Source organism: Anas platyrhynchos, chromosome 6 (assembly GCF_047663525.1).
Source record: "Anas platyrhynchos isolate ZD024472 breed Pekin duck chromosome 6, IASCAAS_PekinDuck_T2T, whole genome shotgun sequence".
Taxonomy (NCBI): Eukaryota; Metazoa; Chordata; class Aves; order Anseriformes; family Anatidae; genus Anas; species Anas platyrhynchos.
Window position 1 is genome coordinate 25,095,866 of NC_092592.1, and position 21,054 is coordinate 25,116,919.

The 21,054-nt window shown below is 37.7% G+C and overlaps 1 protein-coding gene across 1 annotated transcript; it reads right to left on the bottom strand.

Moving 5' to 3' along the window:
* Positions 1 to 702: 702 nt before the first annotated feature.
* Positions 703 to 19,646, bottom strand: KIF11 (kinesin family member 11). Its single transcript, XM_027460690.3, has 22 exons — positions 19,004 to 19,646; positions 16,638 to 16,770; positions 16,409 to 16,506; positions 16,251 to 16,329; positions 15,709 to 15,894; positions 15,498 to 15,622; positions 14,845 to 14,935; positions 14,336 to 14,578; positions 14,135 to 14,230; positions 13,342 to 13,430; positions 12,768 to 12,855; positions 11,817 to 12,005; positions 10,591 to 10,798; positions 10,131 to 10,303; positions 9,710 to 9,832; positions 8,585 to 8,743; positions 8,089 to 8,228; positions 7,233 to 7,512; positions 5,979 to 6,201; positions 5,574 to 5,728; positions 5,149 to 5,265; positions 703 to 4,493 (listed from the first exon to the last, which is right to left on the bottom strand). The coding sequence occupies exons 1-22, from the start codon at positions 19,078 to 19,080 to the stop codon at positions 4,368 to 4,370; spliced, it is 3,198 nt and encodes a 1,065-aa protein (XP_027316491.1). The 5' UTR covers positions 19,081 to 19,646; the 3' UTR covers positions 703 to 4,367.
* Positions 19,647 to 21,054: the final 1,408 nt, after the last annotated feature.

Genomic DNA, 21,054 nt, shown 5'->3' on the forward strand with positions numbered 1-21,054 from the left:
TCCTACCTATCCTGAAAGATCCGAAAGTCATTTTACAAATGACTTTTTTTTACATTTTTTTTTTTTGACAAATTTTACAGTTACTTTACAAAGAAACAGAAGTAGATATGCTTGAAATACCTGTAAAACAACATGCAGAATTAGGAAAAACTGCTAGGATTGCCTAGCCAAGTCCTAAATGTCATGAAATCTTTAGTGGCCATAGAGCAAAGAAAGCCCTGGATTTTTTGTTCTTTAAAGCATCATTATCAAGTTAGTATGTACCTGGGAAAATAGGAAATTTGATCCTTCACCTTATAACTTTTATATAAATCAAGTGACTCCAGTAGGATTACCCCCATATAAAACTGTACACGTGCAGAGGGGAAACCAGTAGTTTGAGAAGCAGCAATCATTATTATTACTCAAATGGCTAGGGAGAAGAAAAAGATAAGCATCTTTCCACATATTTAATCTGTTTTGTTTAGTATTTGTTGTCATAAACACTAAAAGAAAATAATAACAAAAATAGTAGCAAAGAAAATATTATTCACTTTGAAAATTGTTGTTAACTAGGCTAAAAAAGATTTCCCTTTCAATTAACTTCTGCCAATGAAAATACAATTCTTTATCACATAAAAAATATCTTCATCCAGTAGTGCTCTGAACACTGCCGGAATTATAGTTGAAACTTATTAACAATTGAAAATAATCATAGCTAGAAAGATTTGAAAAGTAGTTTATTTCTATGTAAACCATTTATTTCATTTTTATGTTTTGGTCATTTTTTAAAAAAGAAAATATACCAGTTAAGTACGAAGTTTCAGTTATTGTGTCTCTTTCTTTGAATTACAATAGTTAGGTTATGAATAGACCAAGAAAGTCCCCAAAATGTTTCAAGTGTAACTAATGAAGTCAAAGAAACATTTACAGAGGTTTAATATTCTGGATAGAAAAAGAAACAATCCAGTTAATCTCCATTATTATACAAAATCTAATTTTGTGCCACCTGAAGGCTGACAGTTTTTCCATGAAGTACTGGAAATAGTTCTGTGATATTGTTTGCAACAGGACAAGCATGCAAGTTATTGAACATTTTTTTCAGTACTCATAAAAATGACAACTTGTTCCTATCTTTTTTCCTGAAAAGAGAATGTTAGACCAAGCATTTGCTTCTTTTTAATCCATCAGAAGAGCACTTACCTAGTGATAACATGCTCTCATTTTAGTACCTGGGCCCTTTAGGAACCAAAGAAATCAAACATTATTTTAGAATTCTTCTGAAGGTAGTAATCTAAATATTCACTTAGCTGCACTGTGTTCGTACTGACTCATGGACTTTTAACATTTTTAAGATTGAATGTAGCAATTCTGCTGTGGATTGGGTTTGGTTTCAACCTACAATAACAGCCTGCTATGCTAGGTGGTCTAGATCTCACCTATAACACTGTCATATAAAGCCTACTAATGCAAAACCAATGCAAAACCTGGCATGATTTATTTTTATTTAAGTTTATAAAGCAACTCTGTGGGTGGGCAGACAGTTTATAGAACATAGCCCTCTACCATAAAAGTCATTTCTAACAGGAAAAAGAAAAGTAGTAGTCAAATGGTTGTTGGTTGTAAACACTTGTTTAAAAAGTGTGTATTTACCAACTGTATATTTTAGAATCTTTTTTTTTCTTCCTCCTATTTTTAATGCTCTAGAACATTAGAGCTCATTTTTCCCCTCCAACACTTGATGGAAAATGAATTTCAGTATTTAGTTTTATTTTTCCAGCTCTAACTTTAATTTTTCTTTTATCACTCCCAGAGAGTTACAGGCTTCCCTCTTGTTTCCTCTACTCATTTAAGAGATGATTATTGGGATGACTGATGCTTAACAGAAAAAAAGAAAGGTAGAGCCTAATAGCTAAGCACCTTCTCCTCACTGGTTGCATAGAAGTGCTTCTACTACTTGAAATAAAAGCAGCCAAGCACAGCAACCAGGCAGCTTAGTTGTTTTTCCCTCTCTTCAAATAATTATTGCAGCCCCCAACAACTCCAACACAAGTGCCTCAGCTGCCCCATTTTCAGGAAGAAGCAGGAAGCTTCCTTTCCTCCACTTTCTCTTCATATCACAGCTCTTTTTTTGACTTAGAAAATGTTCTTATTTTTCTTTCCACTTCACTATGTCACATTATTCATACCTGCCTTCTTTTTTTTTTTTTTTTTTTTTTTTTTTTGTAAATAAAGAGCTATCTCACTTGGCTGCTAATCTAGAATCAGAAAAAAAAAGCTGGTCCATTAGAACACAGCTATATTCCTCAGTCCCAGTCACACCACAACTCTCCCTCATGCTCAGCACAACTAATTGAGCCAGGATATTATCTTGCTGTTTGTTTTGTAGAAACAGCTTCCTTCTCTTCTTATGAATTATAATTTCTAATGAGACAAATTGAAACCATTCTATAAACTAGCCTAATTTCCTCTGTTTGGGTTAAACCTTGTGAATCCAGTAACTATGTATAAGAAAAAAAAAAGCCAAAAAACTCTTCTCTTAAACAAAAACAAATAGGTTTTTCTTCCTATTTCAGGGACTGTGCATGCAACAAAAAAAAAAAAACTAAAACAGCAGGTCAGGAGAAGTATTTAGTTACAGTAAGCTTTGCTTATTTTTTGCTAAAGGCACAGGTTTGATCATTTTTTTCTTAAATGTGGCTCTTCGTTAAACAAGCCCTTGCCCAAGCTTGAATACAGAATTATCCTCCCTGAAGCATAAATTTGTTATTGGTTTTAGAACCCTGTACTTTTAACAGATGTTTTTCAGAAAAATTAACGAAGCACCTGTTCCTAAGCCCTGGTTAGTGACCTGTGCTTGAGCTTTGAACTAACACTTTAGTGTTAGAGCCATCTAGTGGGAGAAGAAGTGCCGGCAGGGAAGCAGAGGTTCTTGCATCCAAAGCTTTCCTCTTATTCAGCTTTCTGGTGTAACCTCTGGGCACCAGGCCCGATGAAATCTGTCATGCTGGTATTGCAAAAAAAAAAACAACAAAACAAAAACAAAAACTATGAGAGGTAGTTTGAGAAAAGTAAGCAAGGAGTCCATAAGATTCATACATCATTTAGGAAAGCAGCCTGCACCTGTACCAGGGCAATGCAAACAGCTGAGGGGACAGTTTCATAGAAGATAAAGCCAAGAAGCACAGATTGTGGGCATGGTTTTCATGGATGTGACCTGTCTTCAGCAGAGGTTGTTCCATTTTGTTCATACTGATCCTATGAACACCATAGGGAAAACTAAGTAGCAGAGTGAAAGGTTAAAGGCCAAATGAGAACGGCCATTCACACAAAGCTATGCAATCAGCTCTTCTGCCAGAAGTTTAATTCTTAAGTATTTTATTGAACAGTCTTGGAAGATTTTACTATAATCTAGTCAACGATAATAGTCATAGTGCAAAAACCTAGCTCCTAAGGTCCATGATGATGCTTCTGGTGCCAGAATCCCACAGTATGCCAAGCCATGCTGATGGGAAGATTTTGACAGCTAAAGCAGTCTTTTAAAAGCCTTTCAAGGTTTTGAGGTTTCAAGCCTCATGCCACAATGGAATGATCTAGTACATTAGCTAGTACACGTAGCCAAGACATCACAAAAAAAACAAAACAAAACAAGGAAGTCTGTGTGGAAGCATAGATGTCTCATTCATTTGAAAGGGAATTAACGTTTTCCCTCTTTCTGCGATCCTGCTAAGGAAAAAAAAAAACTAGCTTTGCCAACAAAGGCTAAAGAAAGAATAAATGAGTAGTAATAAATGAGTAGTAAGATCTCAAAGGAAGACAGCTGACTGGTCTCATGCTAGAAAGTGAGAGAAGCATAGTGCCAGAACATGCGCTCCATATATCAATTGATTTATTTGAAGTATCCCAAAGACATCTGTCTACTTCATGGTAACAGGAATCAGAGTAAGGTAGGCACAGAAACAGAGCACTTATTTACAGCTAATTAAAACACATTGGCAGATGCTAATGCTAATAAAGCATTATTCCACAACCCTTGCTGTGGCTTTAAACCTGAGAAGCAGAAAAGGATTTCTTATTTGACAATACAAAAATCCACATTCAACATACAGCACCATAATCTACAAGTTTTGTTTAAAAAAATTTGTTTTAAAAAAAAGTCTATTAATACTCCACAAGCTACTGCATACAGAAATGGGACAAAGGCAGGACATCTGTCAGGTCAGTCTTTTGATCCAAGTTTGCATCAGTATATTCACTATATACAGAGATCAAGAAAAACTAAGAAGTTATGGCTCAGTGGACCATTAGATGTTAAGCATTCCAAAACAGGATCTGCAGTAAAGATTTTGTATATAAATATATATATATGTATATAAGAGTAAAATCTCTTAGTTCATTGATCTTAAAGGAATCTTAGATTTGGGAAGAAGCTGTTCTGTTAAATCCTCTGTTTTGGTCTTCTCCAACGTTGCTGCAGATTTGTTCTCTTTATCCTTTTTGTGACTCCTTTTGTGCTGGGATTTAAAAAAAAGGCCTGATCAATTTTCCATGTTAAGAGTATACAAAGAAATTAAAGACTTCTTACCCATGTACAGTGCAGTATAATGTTCTAAGGAAAAAAAGTTGGTAAAACCCCTGAAAAAGTTTCCTAATACTGCATTTACTCAAGAGATTTGAGATTTCTTGTAGACATCTGTCAATTCACCAGCAACTTAAAGGACCCATGACAAATAAATTCAAAAAATAAACAGGCCTTATATATCAGGGGTCTACATTGACAAACAGGTAGAAAAAAGCATCAAGAGCAAGGCAGAAAGTAAAAGAAAAATCAAGAATGATGACATATTTGCCAGGCCTCTAAGAAGATACTACACATCTTTTCAGCTTTTTCATTAAAGCAAACACAAAAGCATGCATTTGTGTCTAGCAAATCGTGACATTTTCCCCAAAAGATTACTTGCTGAGGAGTTTTTACCATCTGTCCAGGTTGTTAGAAGCTTGCTGTTATTTTAGCACAAATTTAACAAAGCATATTCTGCAGAATTAAAAGGAATTATGAGACTACACCAAATGCTATCAGCAGATTTTATACTACATGCCTATTGTGGAATGATAATTTTTCTTTGCTTTTAAATACATAGTTGTTTAGAGTATCTGTGAAAAAGTTACCTGAAAAAATGGAATTCCACCATTTGTGTTACAACTTATGTTTATATCCACTAAGGATTTGTAGCCAGCAATGCTTTCACTGGATTCTTGCATCCCTTCCTCCTCTTCCAGTAAGTCCTAAAACAAGAAGTTTTCAGAAAAGTGCTTTGAATGGCTGAAGTGCCTAGATGAATGTATAAAACATGATCAGATCTATAAAAGACATGCCACTTCTATTCCTGTAGAACAGAAATGAACATCTAAACAAATATTGTCTCCCCTTATTTTCCAAGATAATGGTCTTCTCAAAAGCTCAGCATGTGACTACAAGTCAAGTACCCCACACAAAGGTTGCAACCGCTCTGGGGTTCCAAAATGAGATGAAAAAAACTACTGAATACTTGAAATCTTCATTGCAGTGTCTAATTTATCATTCATATGCTTACTTGATCTGCATTCTCCCTTATTTCCTTTGTCACACTGTTTAACATAGCATCAAGCTTTGCTTGCTTTTCCCTTAATTGCTCCAGTAGAAGTTCCCTGGGTTCTGTTCGCACCAGCATGACTGGATACAAGTAGTCTCTTCTCTGTGGAGTTGTCCCTTTAATGAAGATGGTATACTAATGAAAGACACTGTTAAACACTTAGAGTAATAGCTTTAATAACAAATGCTCAATTTTACAATAACTCAACGCAGAAGTCACACTTTCTTCAGTCAATCTTTGCATGATTGATTGAAAAAGATATGACTGCCAGCTGTATTATATTCCCATCAATCTTTGCTTATGAACTCTGCAACTCAACACTTGCTTTCTGCAAGTGCATTCCGTCTCATGCCCTATTTCAAATACCTGTTGGAATATCCACTTTAAGTTCCTCTTGCAGGAAACCATTAACCTGAGTCAGTCCATGCTGTGCTTCCTCATTAAGTGCCAGCTTCTGCTCCAGAAGTATCTCCTGATCAACTTTTATCTGATCAAGAAGGCCATTTAGTACCTTCTCATCAGCACTCTTTCGTCCATCAATACGGTCAACGATTTCAGCTACTGCTCTATCACAGTTTTCTTTGTTTTTCTGAAGAAAAAAAGAAACAGAAACACCAAGTTAACAAGAAAGTTAAGGTTATGGCCTCTTTTCTAAGATGTGGTGCATGATTAATAACATGATCTGAAACGAAACAACTGAGACCTCAAATTGAGAAGTTTCAGTGCCAGTTTTACATTCTCATTTTGGGAACTATCTTCAGAAGATAGTCAGTTTCTTAGAAAGTATGATCATTTTAGAAAGATACTCATAAGAATAAAGATGATGCCATTTGGTTCAGAAGAGAATTCTCAGGCGTCTACACATAACCCTGCACAGAGTTAGGATTTTCAAGTGAAAGTGAAAAAAATTATAGAAGCTTTATGCATTTCCAGAGGACAAGGAGGAAAACATGAATTATTAGTCCTTCCCATTGGAAGGGAATTCCTGAAGTGTTCACATGGCATAACAAATATAAATGTGTTTGCAGTGTCAAGACACTCTTAACTCAAAGCTTTTTTTTCTAAAAGTTAGTAAATGTTCTAATAAGTAGTGAAACAGGAAAATCCAACAATAGAACAAGGGTGAGAAGTGAAACTTGTGATGAAAATTAAAGACGGTAGGTGAAAAAATTTTGGGGTAAGAGCTAGTATATGCCTAAAAAGGAATGCTTTCTCCCATATTAGCACAGCTGACAGAAAAAGTCATTTTTATTCTGCAGAAATTAGTCTATGATCTCTGTGGAAGTTTCCTAGGGACACTACTTGTAGATAAGCTTTAGATTTAGCGCTGCGTACTATCAAAAAGATGTAAAAAGCCCAAGGTACAAATAGAAGTTAACCACACAGGATTGATCAAGATTTTTTTTTTTTTAAGTTATTAGCACTTCAAGTTCAAAATCTTACTCAAATTAAGCTTTTCGATTTCACCAAAATGCATCTGTTTAAGTTAATTAACATGAGTCTGCTGTGATCAAAATGCCACCATTTCATACTGATCATAATTGAGAATGTCCTCCTACAAATTCCACTGTTAAGATTTGTTTCTGAATGTTACATTAGACTACAAACAGCTATGCGTACCTGTTGTGAACACAGAAGCTGTTTCTTCTCATCACTGAAGGACAACAGCTGCTGATCAGTAAAGCTGATTATCCGAGCAGCTGCATGTTCACCCCATTTATCAGTATCCTGAGACACATCTTTGAGACTGCTGAGAAGTTGTTGACAATGGTCTGTGGATTCTTCCAGCATCATCTTGTTTTCAGCATTTATTATCCTGAGCTCTTCAGAGAAGTTATCCATAGATGCAATAAATTTGCTGTGATTTGAAGTTGCACTGCTGACTAGGTCTGTGGTTTTCCTACAACAACAAATTTTTAATAATTCAGAAATATTGAAAGGCAGATTTTAGCCTATTCTATGCATAGAAACAGTTGAGACCAGAAAGAATGAAGTAGTGCAGTTCTATCAATATAATTATGATATTATTGCTCCATTCTGTAAATTTGGAGATGGCAGCACTCAGACTACTAGGTTTGTTCAATCCCCTTAAATCTTTGGGGTGATGTTAGTTATTCATTCTGAAACTGAATAAAGCACGCAAAAAATAATTATGCTCTTACACTTCAAGTTAAGCCTTCTTAGTATAAAGTGTAGCAGTACTGAAGGCCATTCATCACAACACATTGCTCCCCCAAAACACAGTCTCTTATACACAGTATGCTTGGGAGACAAATCTGAGAAAAAGCTCTGTAGGGCTACCATTACTCTAGAGAAAGGTGAATATGATTTATATTCTGTGGCTGAACTCAGCTCTAACAAACGTTTTGCCCAGAATTTATGAACATATAAATATCAAGAACATCTAGTTTTGTAATCTTCTTCACACATAGTTTCATCTTGCATCGCTATACACCATAAGTAATGTGCTCCTTACAGGTGAACGTCTTCTTGCACAGCAGTGATGGTGGTCTTCATACTTTGATTTTTTGCCAGTACATCACTTAAGTTCTTCTGAGTCTCCTGAGCAAACAGGTCAAGCTGGCTTTGCAGTGAGGACACTAATTCTGCTGTACTCTATTTAAAAAAAACATTGTACATCTCATTAGTATTCTGCACTTTCTTATTAAAGGCATTTACGTACTCTTAAGAAAAAACAAATACTAGAGCTTTATTATAAAATAATAGGGTAGACAGACACAGCCTGTGGAGATTTATGTAAAGGTATATAAACCAGATGTGCTCATAGCAACCGTAAACTTTTGCTAGCTTCTTATGTAAGCTTCTTAAAATAGCACAAAAAAGCTGAAAATAATTATGATCACCAAGCTACTGTGCTAGCATTGTAGCAATAAAACATTGTATTTGCTTCAGAAGCAAAGACTTTAAAATAAAGCAACAATTGGCCTTCAGATTTCTTACTCTAACAATACCTTCATATGTGCCAATCTTGTCATTTCCACTTCTTCTTTTAAATTCTCACAATCATTCTGAAGCTGAGCAAGAACACTGGTCATTTCGTCTCGTAACTTTTTCAAAGTGAGAGAAAGATCTTCAAAGAAGGTATCCACTTCTTTTTTATGACATTCCATCTTTGAAAACAGAGGTTTATTCAAAGTTAAATACTTATCATTAGATAAGAAATTAGATATTTTTCCCTGACATAACATGGGGGAAATGGGGACACACCACCTGCCTTACACAGAAACAAAGGCATTAATAAACTACATCCACTACAGTGGATATAAAAGACAGCAAGTAACACTTGGAGCTATCTGAAGTTACAGAATGACACTTCTTTTCCAAATTCAGCATCAAAAGAAGACAAAAAAGGAAGACAGACAACATAGTTGATTAAACTACGGCCCTAGCTGCTGTTAAAGTTTCAAAACCAGTAACGAGCCTCTAGATGAGGGGAGTTGATTTCAAGTGAGTTGCAACTGACAGAAGAGGAAAGCTAACTCCTTCATGAGACACAAAGTTGTGTGTTTTTTTTTTTTTTAATAGGAGAAAAAATGAAAGAGGATGCAGTTCTATAAAAAAAATACAGTATAAGGTAGACTAGAAATAAAAATTCAAGTATAGGGCATATGCTAAGGGCAGTGCTGTCTACACTGTTCACCAGACACAATACTACATTCTCTAGGAATCAAAATAACTAGAGAAAGAGTTGAGTATGACAGCAGAAGGAATTTTAAGTGACAGAATTTGTCTCAATCAGCTCTTTCAGACCTCTGTGATACAGAAGAGACTACTGTAAGAATATTATCAAGTATTTGTTACAGGTAGCTTTGAGAATCTATATTGTATCCTTCTTTTGTGGCATTTAGGTGAGCAGCTGTGCTAGGTAGCAAGTGAATAAACCATACGCAAAAGTGGAGAAGTCTGAATTAAAGAGCTAGAAGGTAGAAAAAAGGACTTAAAAAATCATAGGACAAAGCAGGAGCAAAGGAGAAAAAGCCAGAGAGAGTGGAAACACCTATACACTGCAGAAAAGTCAAATTATTATCTGTAAGTTAAAAGAAATAGCATAAGATAAGAGACAAAAAGTGTGTTACCTTGTCAGCCACAGCAGAATATTTCTTCACATTAGTCTGAAACTGACAACTTAGGCCAAGGACAAATTCTACCATTGGTGTTAAGCTATTTAATGCTTTTCCTAATCCAGATGTATGCTCCTCCTAGGAAAAAAAACAAAAAAAAAAACCAAACAGAAGTAGAATAGAATGAGACTGACCTACATTACTAAGAAGCAATCCATATTCATGCAAATAGCCATGGTCCATGGTTAATGTTTGCTGGATAGTATGGGAATGGCTTGCGATGGCATGGGAATGGAAGTGAAAAGGGATATAATCACAGACAACTGCTGAATCAGACTGGTAGAGCATCAGGGAAAAAGAATGTTTACAGCACCTCTTCTGGTTGAGGACAGTTTCATATACTTCAAATATGAAAAGAGGATGAAAATTTACTTACAATTAATCTCAGGAGCTCAGCTTTACAATTAAGTGACAGATTCTCATGTTGTAATATTTTTCCAGACATGGAAGAAACTTCAGTAGACACTAATTCTTTAACAGAGGCAAGAGATGCTGATACAACTGATGCTAGAATATTAGCTGCTGAAGAACTGGTAGACAAGATGTCACCTACAAAAGAAATCCAAAAATGTTACAAAACTTAAAGATTCATTTTAAGAACAAATTATTGCTCATCACTGTATTGCCTCTTACAACACAGGAAGGCAGTATTTTTTCTTAGTTCATAAAACAAAGAAAATAAAGTTGAGGTGTATGGTTGAATGTAACTACTATTTTTAGTTGATCGCCCCAGATATATTGTTATAGGTGCATCTGCAATCATTACATTGGTTAAAATAAAGCTTCATCCATTTACTAAAAATATCAGTTTTAAGAAAAACTTTGGTACTACTTACCAATAAAATTTGTATAAGATGTCAACATCTGTTGCTGCTTCAAACTGTTCTCATTAATTGAATTTTGTATTTTGTTGAACAAATCAGTCATTTGTCCTGCAAATGTATTTTGAACAATAGCATTGTGCTGATCAACTGCCTTCTTACGGTCCAATTTTGCATGGAGACCAGATACATCTTTTGTAGTTTCTTCAACAGTACTAAGCAACTAAGAAATTTTAAAGTTAGTCAACCTTTAAACCAGAAGTCAGGCATAAATTATAAGAAAAAATGTAGTTTAAGTTCAAGGAGAAGCAGTATCCCTAGAAAGATAGGTATTTCCCTTAACACCAAGTTACAAACATTCTTAGTCTGATGTTGGGATTTGTAGTCTTGAAACACAGGAAAAATTTACCTTCTAGAGGTAAACTTACTCTGACTTTGAAATTAAAGCATTAAAATAGGACATCCTCTCAGTCTTTGAGTATTTAAAATATCATTCATCATAGTGGAGTGACCAAAAAATTCCTGACCACTCCAACTTATTCTGAAAGACTTGACAGTAAATATATATTTGTAATGATACTGGAAGTAAGTGATTTCCAGTATTAGTTCTGTGATAAATAATTTAGAATTTGAAAGCATGGTGAATTCTTAGTTTTGTAGTTAGTGTAAATTACTGCACCCATTTGTCTCACACTGACGCTCCACAACCCACATGCAAATGTAAGCATCCCAACCTTATAAGAATCTGAGTTGAAAGAACTTTTCATGTTCACTGAAGTTAGAGGATTAGTTACTTCACACTTAAAAGAGCAGGACTCTCTATCAAGTCTGTTTTGAGAATTCAGACCAGTTCCCAAACACTTCAAAAATACACCCTAAAATATCGAGGTGACAGGGAAACAGCTTTAGTTATTCACTCAGCAAGTGTAAATTATTACACACATCCCTGTAAAGCATCTTGCTATTTTTCCACCCCAGCCATAAATAATTTATTCTATTTTAAGGTCAGGCACAAGCTTCTAGTAAGGTAAACTACATGTACTTATTCTGCAGAACTCCTCACAATAGATACCACAAAGTACTGAAACTCTCATGACAAACTAGACTAAAGGAAAGGTAGTTTTTTGTCATTTTTGTCACTCTCACATCATGCTTTAGCAACAATGATTTCATTGAACAGATCCCGAAACTCTTAAACATCAGAAGCTACTCTTGCAATTAGGTACCAGGAAAGTGACAACCTTGCTAGCTGTGCCATGAAGTTTTTGTTCAGTGTCTTCCAAAACTGAAACCACATATTCTTCTTCAGCCAGATGAACCTTGGTTTCTTGCAGATCTCTTTGTGTTTCTTCAAGTTCCTTCTCCTTGATTTGCAGGTCTGTTTTACACTGTTCAAGTTCATTTTTATTAACTGTGAACAGTTCCATGCTCTACAGTGGAAGACAAACATAAGTAGAGCAACAATGTGTTTTAAGAGCAGTCCCTCATGTGTCTCAGATAATGCCATGATACTAGAATACATGTTGCAATCTACAAAAGGCTCGAAGGTCTTAGACCTGACTAGAGACCTGTAGAGCCTCTGAATTCACTGAAAATATCAGCAACCAACACCATTTTCACTATGATAAGCCTTTGCTTCCCCTCTCAAGCTACAAGACCAGGCACATCACAGTGAAGAAATCCCACTAAAACGTAATCAGATAGAATGGGTAGGGTCAGTAAAGTTGATCAAAAGATAAAGTCTAGTTACACAGATTAGTTATGTGTCCAGCAGATTAATATTTGTATTTCTTTAGAAAAGGAAGCTTCCGTTTTCTGCATATTCTTTATTCATTAATTGAAGCTCATCACCTTCTCTACCCCATCATTCTTTGCTCCTACACCGGTAACTGTCAACTGAGATACCATATTACAAGCAAATTGTAGCTGAAAATCCAGCAAATAAAATTAGGTTTTAAACCTTAAAACCGCTTTAAAAATAAATGTGTTGTGTTTTGCAACATCATATATAGTATTTCAAACTTCTAGGATTAGAAAACTTCCACCCAGCTAATTATAAAGGACCTTTAAGAACAAAACCTCTTCAAATTGTTGTTTGCTCAATCTTTTTTCCTCTTTCCCCAAGGATCCCCTCTCCCCCCCTTTTTTTTTTCTCTGGCAGATATAAGCCACAGTTGAGAAATGGCACTTACTCTTTTCAATTCTTCCTCCATGACACTGATTTTGTCAATATACTCTGCAATTTGTTCTTCCTGAACAGTCAGCTTCCCATTAAGGGCTCTGAAGTAAAGATTAATAATAACAGAGTTGATTCCAAGATTACCTATTATTCTCATGCTACACATTTAGCCATTTCAAGAAGTATTGTTCACTTCTGTATTAAGTGAAAATTCTGGTTTTAATACAGAAGGGATTTATGACGATTTTCTATTATTCGAAACTTTCTGTATAAACAAGCCCTCTTACAAAGTGAAGCAAGCTTTATCAAGGTTGCTCTCCTGTATCAGCTTCTATCTTGAAAAAAATGCATGCTGGTTCTGCATATAGTAATTTCCACAAATAAAAATGCTCAGTACAAACCTACTTTTTGAGGCTTCTGTCTATGTAATAATTAATTTCTAAAGGAGACATTGACTGGTCAGTTAAGTTCTTCTATCTTCAGCTTTCTATGACTGAAAATAGACCTGAAAATATTTTCTGTATAAGGATCAGTACCAATATTTGAGATTTGTTGTTAGACATTTTATAGATATCCTGAAGACATACTCAAAGTTTTCAAGGGAAATATACACTCCATTTTTTTCTCGTGTAGCAGCCAGGTCTCGTTTCAGACGCTCGATCTCCTCAGTATATTCCTGCATGAAGAAATAAGCATATTTAAACCTGAACGTTCATACCTTGTTTTCAAAATTTAGCTTAACAGGTACCTCAGAAAGATGGAGTTTAAAGGAAGTTTTGCATAAACACAGGATAACTTTCTAAATCCTAGTGCTTCTTCATTTGCGTGTCCAAATACGTTCAGCGTAGCACTATTTAAAATCATACGACTGCATACATGTCGAGCATCAAAGCTTCCAATTTCAATCATACTTAGTTGTATTTCACAGGTTATAATTGAAATTGCAGCTTCTTTAATACCAGTTAGCTTCTTCATGTTGCCTTTCATTCAAGCTTACTAACAAGTTCACTTTAATTCATGCATTTGCTAGAAGGAAGCAGCTAATACAGCAAGTCCAGAAAAAAAAAAGTCATCCAGTGTATTTTGGGATCTCCACTATCTTGTAAATAGCTAGTCCACACACTGAGTCATAGCTAGGGTCAATTGCCTTCTTTCTCCAGTTTTAGTCTTAGCAACAGTTTCAGTAACTGCAAAATGACTAATAAATATTGTACTACTAAAGCAGCTTAATTTGAAAGCATCAGGTCAGTGATTAAAATGACCTCAGAAAAGCACTGTTACTAACTAATCAGCTTTTCCATGACTTCATAATTCCTACATAGCAGAAATTGTGTCAACACAATCAAATACTAAATTTGTGAAGTTATACATCTAGCTTACCTTAATGAGGGCTTTTTTGGTCAGCTTCTGGTTAACTTCCGGCTTGTTCATTATGTTCTTTGCTCTGTGAGCATATTCCAGCGTACTCAGTGTTTCCTGTGATAAATAGATACAACATTAGGTCAAGCTGAAGATAATCATTTTTTGTATCCTTGGAAAAATATATCTATTAAAGGAACGGATATTCAGACTTAAATTTACCTCAAGATTTATGGATGCAGGAGAAACAGTGGCAATTATTGATGTTTTTGTTCGTCCTCCAAGAGAGTCTTGAAGGATTCTTGTAAGTTTAGATTCCCTGTATGGAATATGTGGGGCTCTTTCTACTAAAGCAGTAATGACTCTTCCTAGTGTCAGGAGAGACTGGTTGATATTTCCAGCTTCACGAGCTCTTTTGTCAACTGCCCCAGATCGACCAATGTTTTCACTTCCTGCAAGATCAACCTGAAAGATAAGAGAAAGGACATGCTTCTATCTCAAATAACTATGAAGAACGTTTGCTCCACAGTGTTGCAGAACAAGACATATGAATTAATTTATGCATATATGTTCAGGAGACATAGGGAGTGAAAAAGCAGACAGACAGCTCATATCACTTGAAGATGATGATTTTTGTCCTTATGAAAAAAATATGATTCTCAAGATGATGAAGTTAGATTTAATTTGTTACTTCAGGAGTATCACCAAGGAAATTTAGTTCAAATACTCACCAAGTTTAGCTTCCCAATTTTGACAAGTTCTTCTCCATCTACTGTGGTTTCTTTCATATGGATGGTAATCGAAAACACAGAGTGGGAGCGGCTATAAAAGAATTGCATTTCAGACAGACATCTCATTAAAGGCCAATGATCTGTTTGCTACAAGATACTACTTCAGGTTAGCTATCAGTGCTCTTTTTAGGAAATAAATTTGGCCAATTAATTACAACTTACACTTTTTCAATATGCCAAATAATTCTACTATGTATATTTTTGTGTACAGGGGGAATTCCAGGACTTCCATTCCAACTAGACAATATCATCACAAGATATACTCATAACAAAGCATGCAACCTCTAAATAAGAGGGCAAGCTTCTATAATCATGTGTCTTTCAGAGAGCAACAGCTTGCCAATTTTAAGGTGGGAGGCTTCAATATTTTATAACCTTTCATACATGCACTAGAATACATCGTCCCATAGTTCCAAGTTCCAGCTATGGCTTTGGCTTTCTAATCCACATGGAGCAACGTAAACTGTAATACACAACCTCAAGATTTGGTAAAGTCTACTGCAACTTGTACAGCTTTTGTTTCTTCAGTAAGATCCTGTTTAATAAAGCATCAACAAAAAAAAAATAAAATCTGAAACAGACAAGATTAATACCTAGAATATGCATTCATGTAAGTAGCTGCAGTTGTTCTCTTTGCTGCACCCCTTTCCAGGATTTGATAGACTTCGTTTTTGTTGTGTACAGTTACTTCTTCCAAGCCTTTAATAATTACACCTCTCTGTCAGAAAAGAACGTGTGATTATTATACATCTTCCAGCAGCCCCTGAAGCCGTAATGTCACAGATTTTGGAAGACAGTACTCACCTTGTTTCGAGGGTCATCAAACATCTGCAGTCTTTCTCCAACATCGGGAGTAGGATTCAGAAGATCAAAAAGCTCCTCATTGTATATTTCCAAAAGAGAGACTTTCACTGAAAATTCCGTGCCATTCTCTGTGAGTTTTTCAAATATTTGATGCAACGTACGGGGTATTATACCTGCTAGCGGATCCTACAGATTGAAAATGCAAAGGAATTCAATGTGTAGATGTACTACAAGAGATAGAGGGGTGGGGAGCGGGTGGGGAGCGTGCACACCAATTTCAGCTAAGGTCAATTAGGTTTGATAAAAATACATTGAATAAAGATAAATTTCCATAAAATTATTGCTAAATATGCCTGCAGTAATAATGTAAAGTTTGGATTCTCATATAGAGTAATGAGAACATGTATTAATTTGCAAGTGTTTAGAGAAAGTCAGCTTCAGTATTTGAAAGAAATCAACTTTAAGTTTTCTTCAGCTTTCTGCAATATCTAACTTTGGACCACCGTACAGCTTTAAGAGAAACCTCAGGAGTGAAAACATACCTCTTCCCAAGTATACTCCTCGTTGGGTGACCGCTCTCCTTCCATTGTGAAGGTCTTACCAGTACCAGTTTGGCCATAGCTGTGAGAATGAAAAATTAAAATGTAAACAAGAAACTAAAATTAAAATGAAGTTTCCTAATATTGATTAACATACTTACGCAAACACTGTGCAGTTATAGCCCATAATAACTTCATCCAAAATGGGACACACAACACTCCGGTACACATCAATCTGCTTTGCCTGAGCTCCAAAAACCTGTTGGAGCAAAGACAAAACGTCCCATTTACCAGTACAGTAATACATGCACCACACAACACAGACATCAGACTGTATTAGAGAAATTTACTGGCTTTTATCTAGAAGTCAAAAACTTGACAAGTAGTTACCATATCAAATGTGTAAGTCTTTCTTGATGTCTTATCTGTGACTCCGCCAGTGCGGACACTAACTTCTTTTCGTACTTGATCACAGTCTACAACGGCATAGGAGCTTGCTTTACGTTCTGAGGCATTAAAAGGCCTAAAGAAAAAAAACAGTAAACCGAACTAATTAATGCACTTTAACAACATCCTTTCTTTCACTTACACAAACAATACAGACCACAAGTCTCTCATGGATGACATAACTGTCTGAAGCAGCAGCCATACTAACAGAACCTACAACTAGCAGTAGAGTAGACAGCAATACCAGAACCTTTACAATGCTGACACATTTGAGTAGAATCTGAATTGTGAGAATAGTAACAAGACAGAAAAGAAATACCTGATTTTTGGAATAAAAAGTCTATGCACCTCTTTATTTAGCCTTTGAAGTAAGAATTTTAAATAAGCTTAAGAGAAATACAATAAAAGGTTAGAAACATGACGGTGATAATTTTCTTTAAACTCTAATTTAATTCAAACATGGCATACAATTTTCCTTGAAGGGGCATTAGCAATAATTCCTCCCCCAAAACACAGGAATAACCACAGGCTGAAAGCTGACAGCATGAAGTGCTATTTTGTAATTCATTTAGCAGCGCTACTGCACTGAATGCGCATTACCCATGAAGGAGTATTCAACCTGAAAACAGAACTTCTACAACTTTTGCAAACTTTAAATTATTTTGACAGGAGAGGCACTTCAGATGCTATTACACTACAAATAAAAAAAAAAAAAAAGAACGTGTGCCACAAGGATATGACAGCTCAGTTTCCTGACTCTTGTGGCTAACATTTCTTCCTCACCATAGCACAGAGGAAGAAGAGTTAACTCTGTACAGACCACTACAGGCTTCAGTGCAAGACTGAGAGCAGCAGCGAAGGCAGTCAGGTCATTGTGGGGACAGCCAATAAGCACAGAGACCTTTTTCACAGGGACAAGCTCTAGCTTTGGTTTTGCAACTTTCAAAATAGTAGGAAGCCAAACAATAAATATAGTCTGCTCTGCAAAGATATAACAGAGAACCAGTCAAATGCAGGAGCCTTGTTGTATGGGCCACAACCATGAAATTAGAAGCAATTCAGTAAAACCTGAGCATACATGCGGTTCAGTACCAAGTGGCACTAGACAAGCAGCAGCTTGGTATGCCATGATGACATCTGATCACAGGTTCATCTCATTAGATAATCCATTCAAAATATATCCTAATACATGCATTTTAAACATCCAAATTCACATTTTATCAAAACACAGTGAACGTGTTGCTTGAAAAGGTTTTTGATAAGCTCAGTGAGACACACCAGGCTTTGTAAACAAACCATGTGTCACTAAGATGACACTATCTACCTGTAAAGTAAGTAGAACTTGACAGCTGAAGTAGAAAAGGGAACCACAGGAGAGTTTACTACCTCAAACAGCAAACCTATATTGAAAAGGAAATACACTACAAAATGCAAGAGAAAGGGTGAGCTACAGAGTTTTTAGGGGATAGAGACTAAAACTTGATATAGACCTTAGACTGAAGGTCAGTCACAGCAAAAGCAAAACATCACAATGCCATTCACATAGAGCACTGTATCTAACTGAAGTATGCACTGACACTTTGTGAGGCTCTTCCAGAACAGTTTAGGACTAATTAAAGAAGAAAAAAAAATGATTGCTAGCAGTGTTTCAAACACAACTGGTTCACAAACATTACTTGTCTTTTGCAACATCCTTGATTTACATTAACACTTTCACCAATCCCATAGCACTCGTTTCAGCAGCTCGTTCCTTGCGTTGCAAGAGTAGCAGAGAACCACCCTGCCAGTTCTTAGGTTCATGGTGCAGCGGCAAAAGTCGAACTTCCAAGCAGGAAGAGGCACTGACTGCAAGAGGCTTCAGTAACAACAGGCAAACTTGCGTTTGTGGTTCTGGTTCAAAACAAACTTCTGAAAGTATTTCTGAACGCAGGTCCTAACCGTTAGCAGTAGGATATGCTTCACAAGCAATGCTTTAATAACATTTGAGACCCAGTATGAAAGAACAGATCTTTAAGTCACCTTGGAGTTATAGAAATTCAGTTTTTAGCGCACCAGATCTGCCACACCATACCGAAAACTTGTTTTTATCTCCCCAGCCAAGGCAGCCGGCGATCCCCACGCCGGAGGCTGCCTCCCCCAGCCTGGGGTCTAAACTCGGGGCGCCTCCCTAGGCGAGCAGGGGCCGGAGGCTCTCCAGGCGCGCTCCCAGCCGGGAGAAAACACCTCAGGGGTTGGGGGCTGGACCACCCCCAGCCCCGTCAGCGCTGCCCCAGCCCCTCACCTCCCCGCGCCGAACCGCCGCAGCCTACCTGCAGCGCACCACCACCTGGATGTTCTTGCCCTTCTCCTCCTTCTTGCCGCCGCCCTGTAAGCTGAGGGAGGCCATGGCGGGACCGGGGCCGGGCGCGAGCGCGGCGCGGCCGAGGAGCGGAGCGCGGCGCAGCTGCCTCGTGCTCGTGCCTGTGGCTCCGCCAACCGCCCGCCGCCCGCCCCGCAGCCGCTGGCCAGCGCGCGCCCCGCCGCCCAGTTTGAAAGATGCGTCACCCCCCCCGGCCCGGCCAATCGGCGGGGAGCGCGCGGAGCACCATGGGACGCGGTTTCAAACAGCGGGAGAGCCCGCGGTGATGATGCAAGAGGCTGGCGGAAGCGGCGCCTTTCACCGCCCAGGAGCGCGGGGCGTGCTGGGGGCTGTAGTGCGCGGGCGGGCTGGAGGAGGCGTCACGTGACCGAGGGCCCCCGGCCGTTACCTCAGCGCTGTCACCGCAGCGCCGCCGGCAGCCCCCGGGCCCTGCAGGCGCCCCCGCGGCGGGGAGATCTCTGCTCCCTGCCCGGCTCGGTGTCCTTGCTGAAGGGACAGCCGCGCCGAGGCTGCGCTGCTCTGGTGGGGTTTGCTCTCCAGAAACCCCAGCACGGCCCGGCTTCGGTGCTGCAGGGCCGCCCCCGGTGCCGGCAGCAGCATCGCCCCGCCCCAACCCCGCAAGTTCCCTCCCCACCCCTTTTTTTTCTTCCTTATGTAAAACGGGTGCTTTGAAACTTACACCTCCTCCGGGAGTTCTGCAGAGTACTGAAGCGAACCCTAGCCTGCAAGGCTCGCAGGAATTTTTCTGACAGGGACACGAAGCAGCGTCACGCTACGCTCCTCTGCCCTTTACCTCAAAAGTTAGAGCAATGTCAGAGCTAATCAACTTCATAACAAGCAAGAACACAGACGTGTTATTTTTACAGGAAAGGACACGAAGTGTTGGTTCCTGGTCTGCCGTGAGCAGGCGTTGATTCAGAGAACATGAACATCCAACAAATTTGTCTGATGTTCTAAATAAAGGCTGATGGTGAGACAGAACACAAGCTAGAAAATCTTTAGTGATTAATAACAACTTTCATTAACAACCTTTCTGAGCCAGTATTTGCTCTTTGTTCCACCTCATTCCTTATGGCTTGAATGTCACTGAAAACACTAATATATATTTTCTATAATATACAGCAAATATACTACATGAAAATTACTTTGCAAGGATAGGCATTTTTAAGTTCATAACTGCTGGACGAATTACTGCCCTTCAACACCCATTTTTAATCATTTGGGCTCTAACCTAGAAATAAGGCAATGATTCTGTAGAGAAAGCTTGTAGAAGAATGCCTTTAATTTATAAGCATGGAAAACTACAGAATCTATGTTTCCTACATTTTGAAGCTTAACTTTCCAACCAAAATGAGTTTGGTGGGTGAAACACTAATGAATCTCTCTGAACCCCTCTGACCCTCTGGTGAAACACTAAAATCACAATAATACATTTTGTTTCAGTTAAGAAAAGATTTAACAAGGTGGGAAAACTAATGGAATACAAAGCAATATCCATTGCAAATATATTGAGGCCAGAATTATTCTTACTTGCTTTTTGTATTGCGTGGGTACTAGGAGTAAAAATAATTCATACAGACAAGTGTATAGGAGTTACTGTTAGGCTGAAGAAGTTGAATGCAGGTGTGCAAACATACAGAACTACCTTTTTCTCCCTACTCTGTCACACAGATCATACAAAAGAAGGCAACACTGACAGACGAGGTCTTTTGATCTCATTTCTGCCTGTTTGTTCATTTCTGGTATGAAAGGATGACCTACTTTAGTCAGATGTGTGCTCAGAATATAAACATGTCTCTCGTAAACATAAAAGAGATTAGGAGATCATACAAACCTGCATTTAAACAACAGGAATCCAATTATTAGGAGTTGAATCTGGCCCACAGATACCTTTGCCACAGCTGTGGTAGGTCCAAACAACTCTTGCCGGTAATCAAGTTAGCTTAAAAAAATCATACAGTTTAATAACTGTGGTTCTGTTTTATGAAGTCAATTCATAGC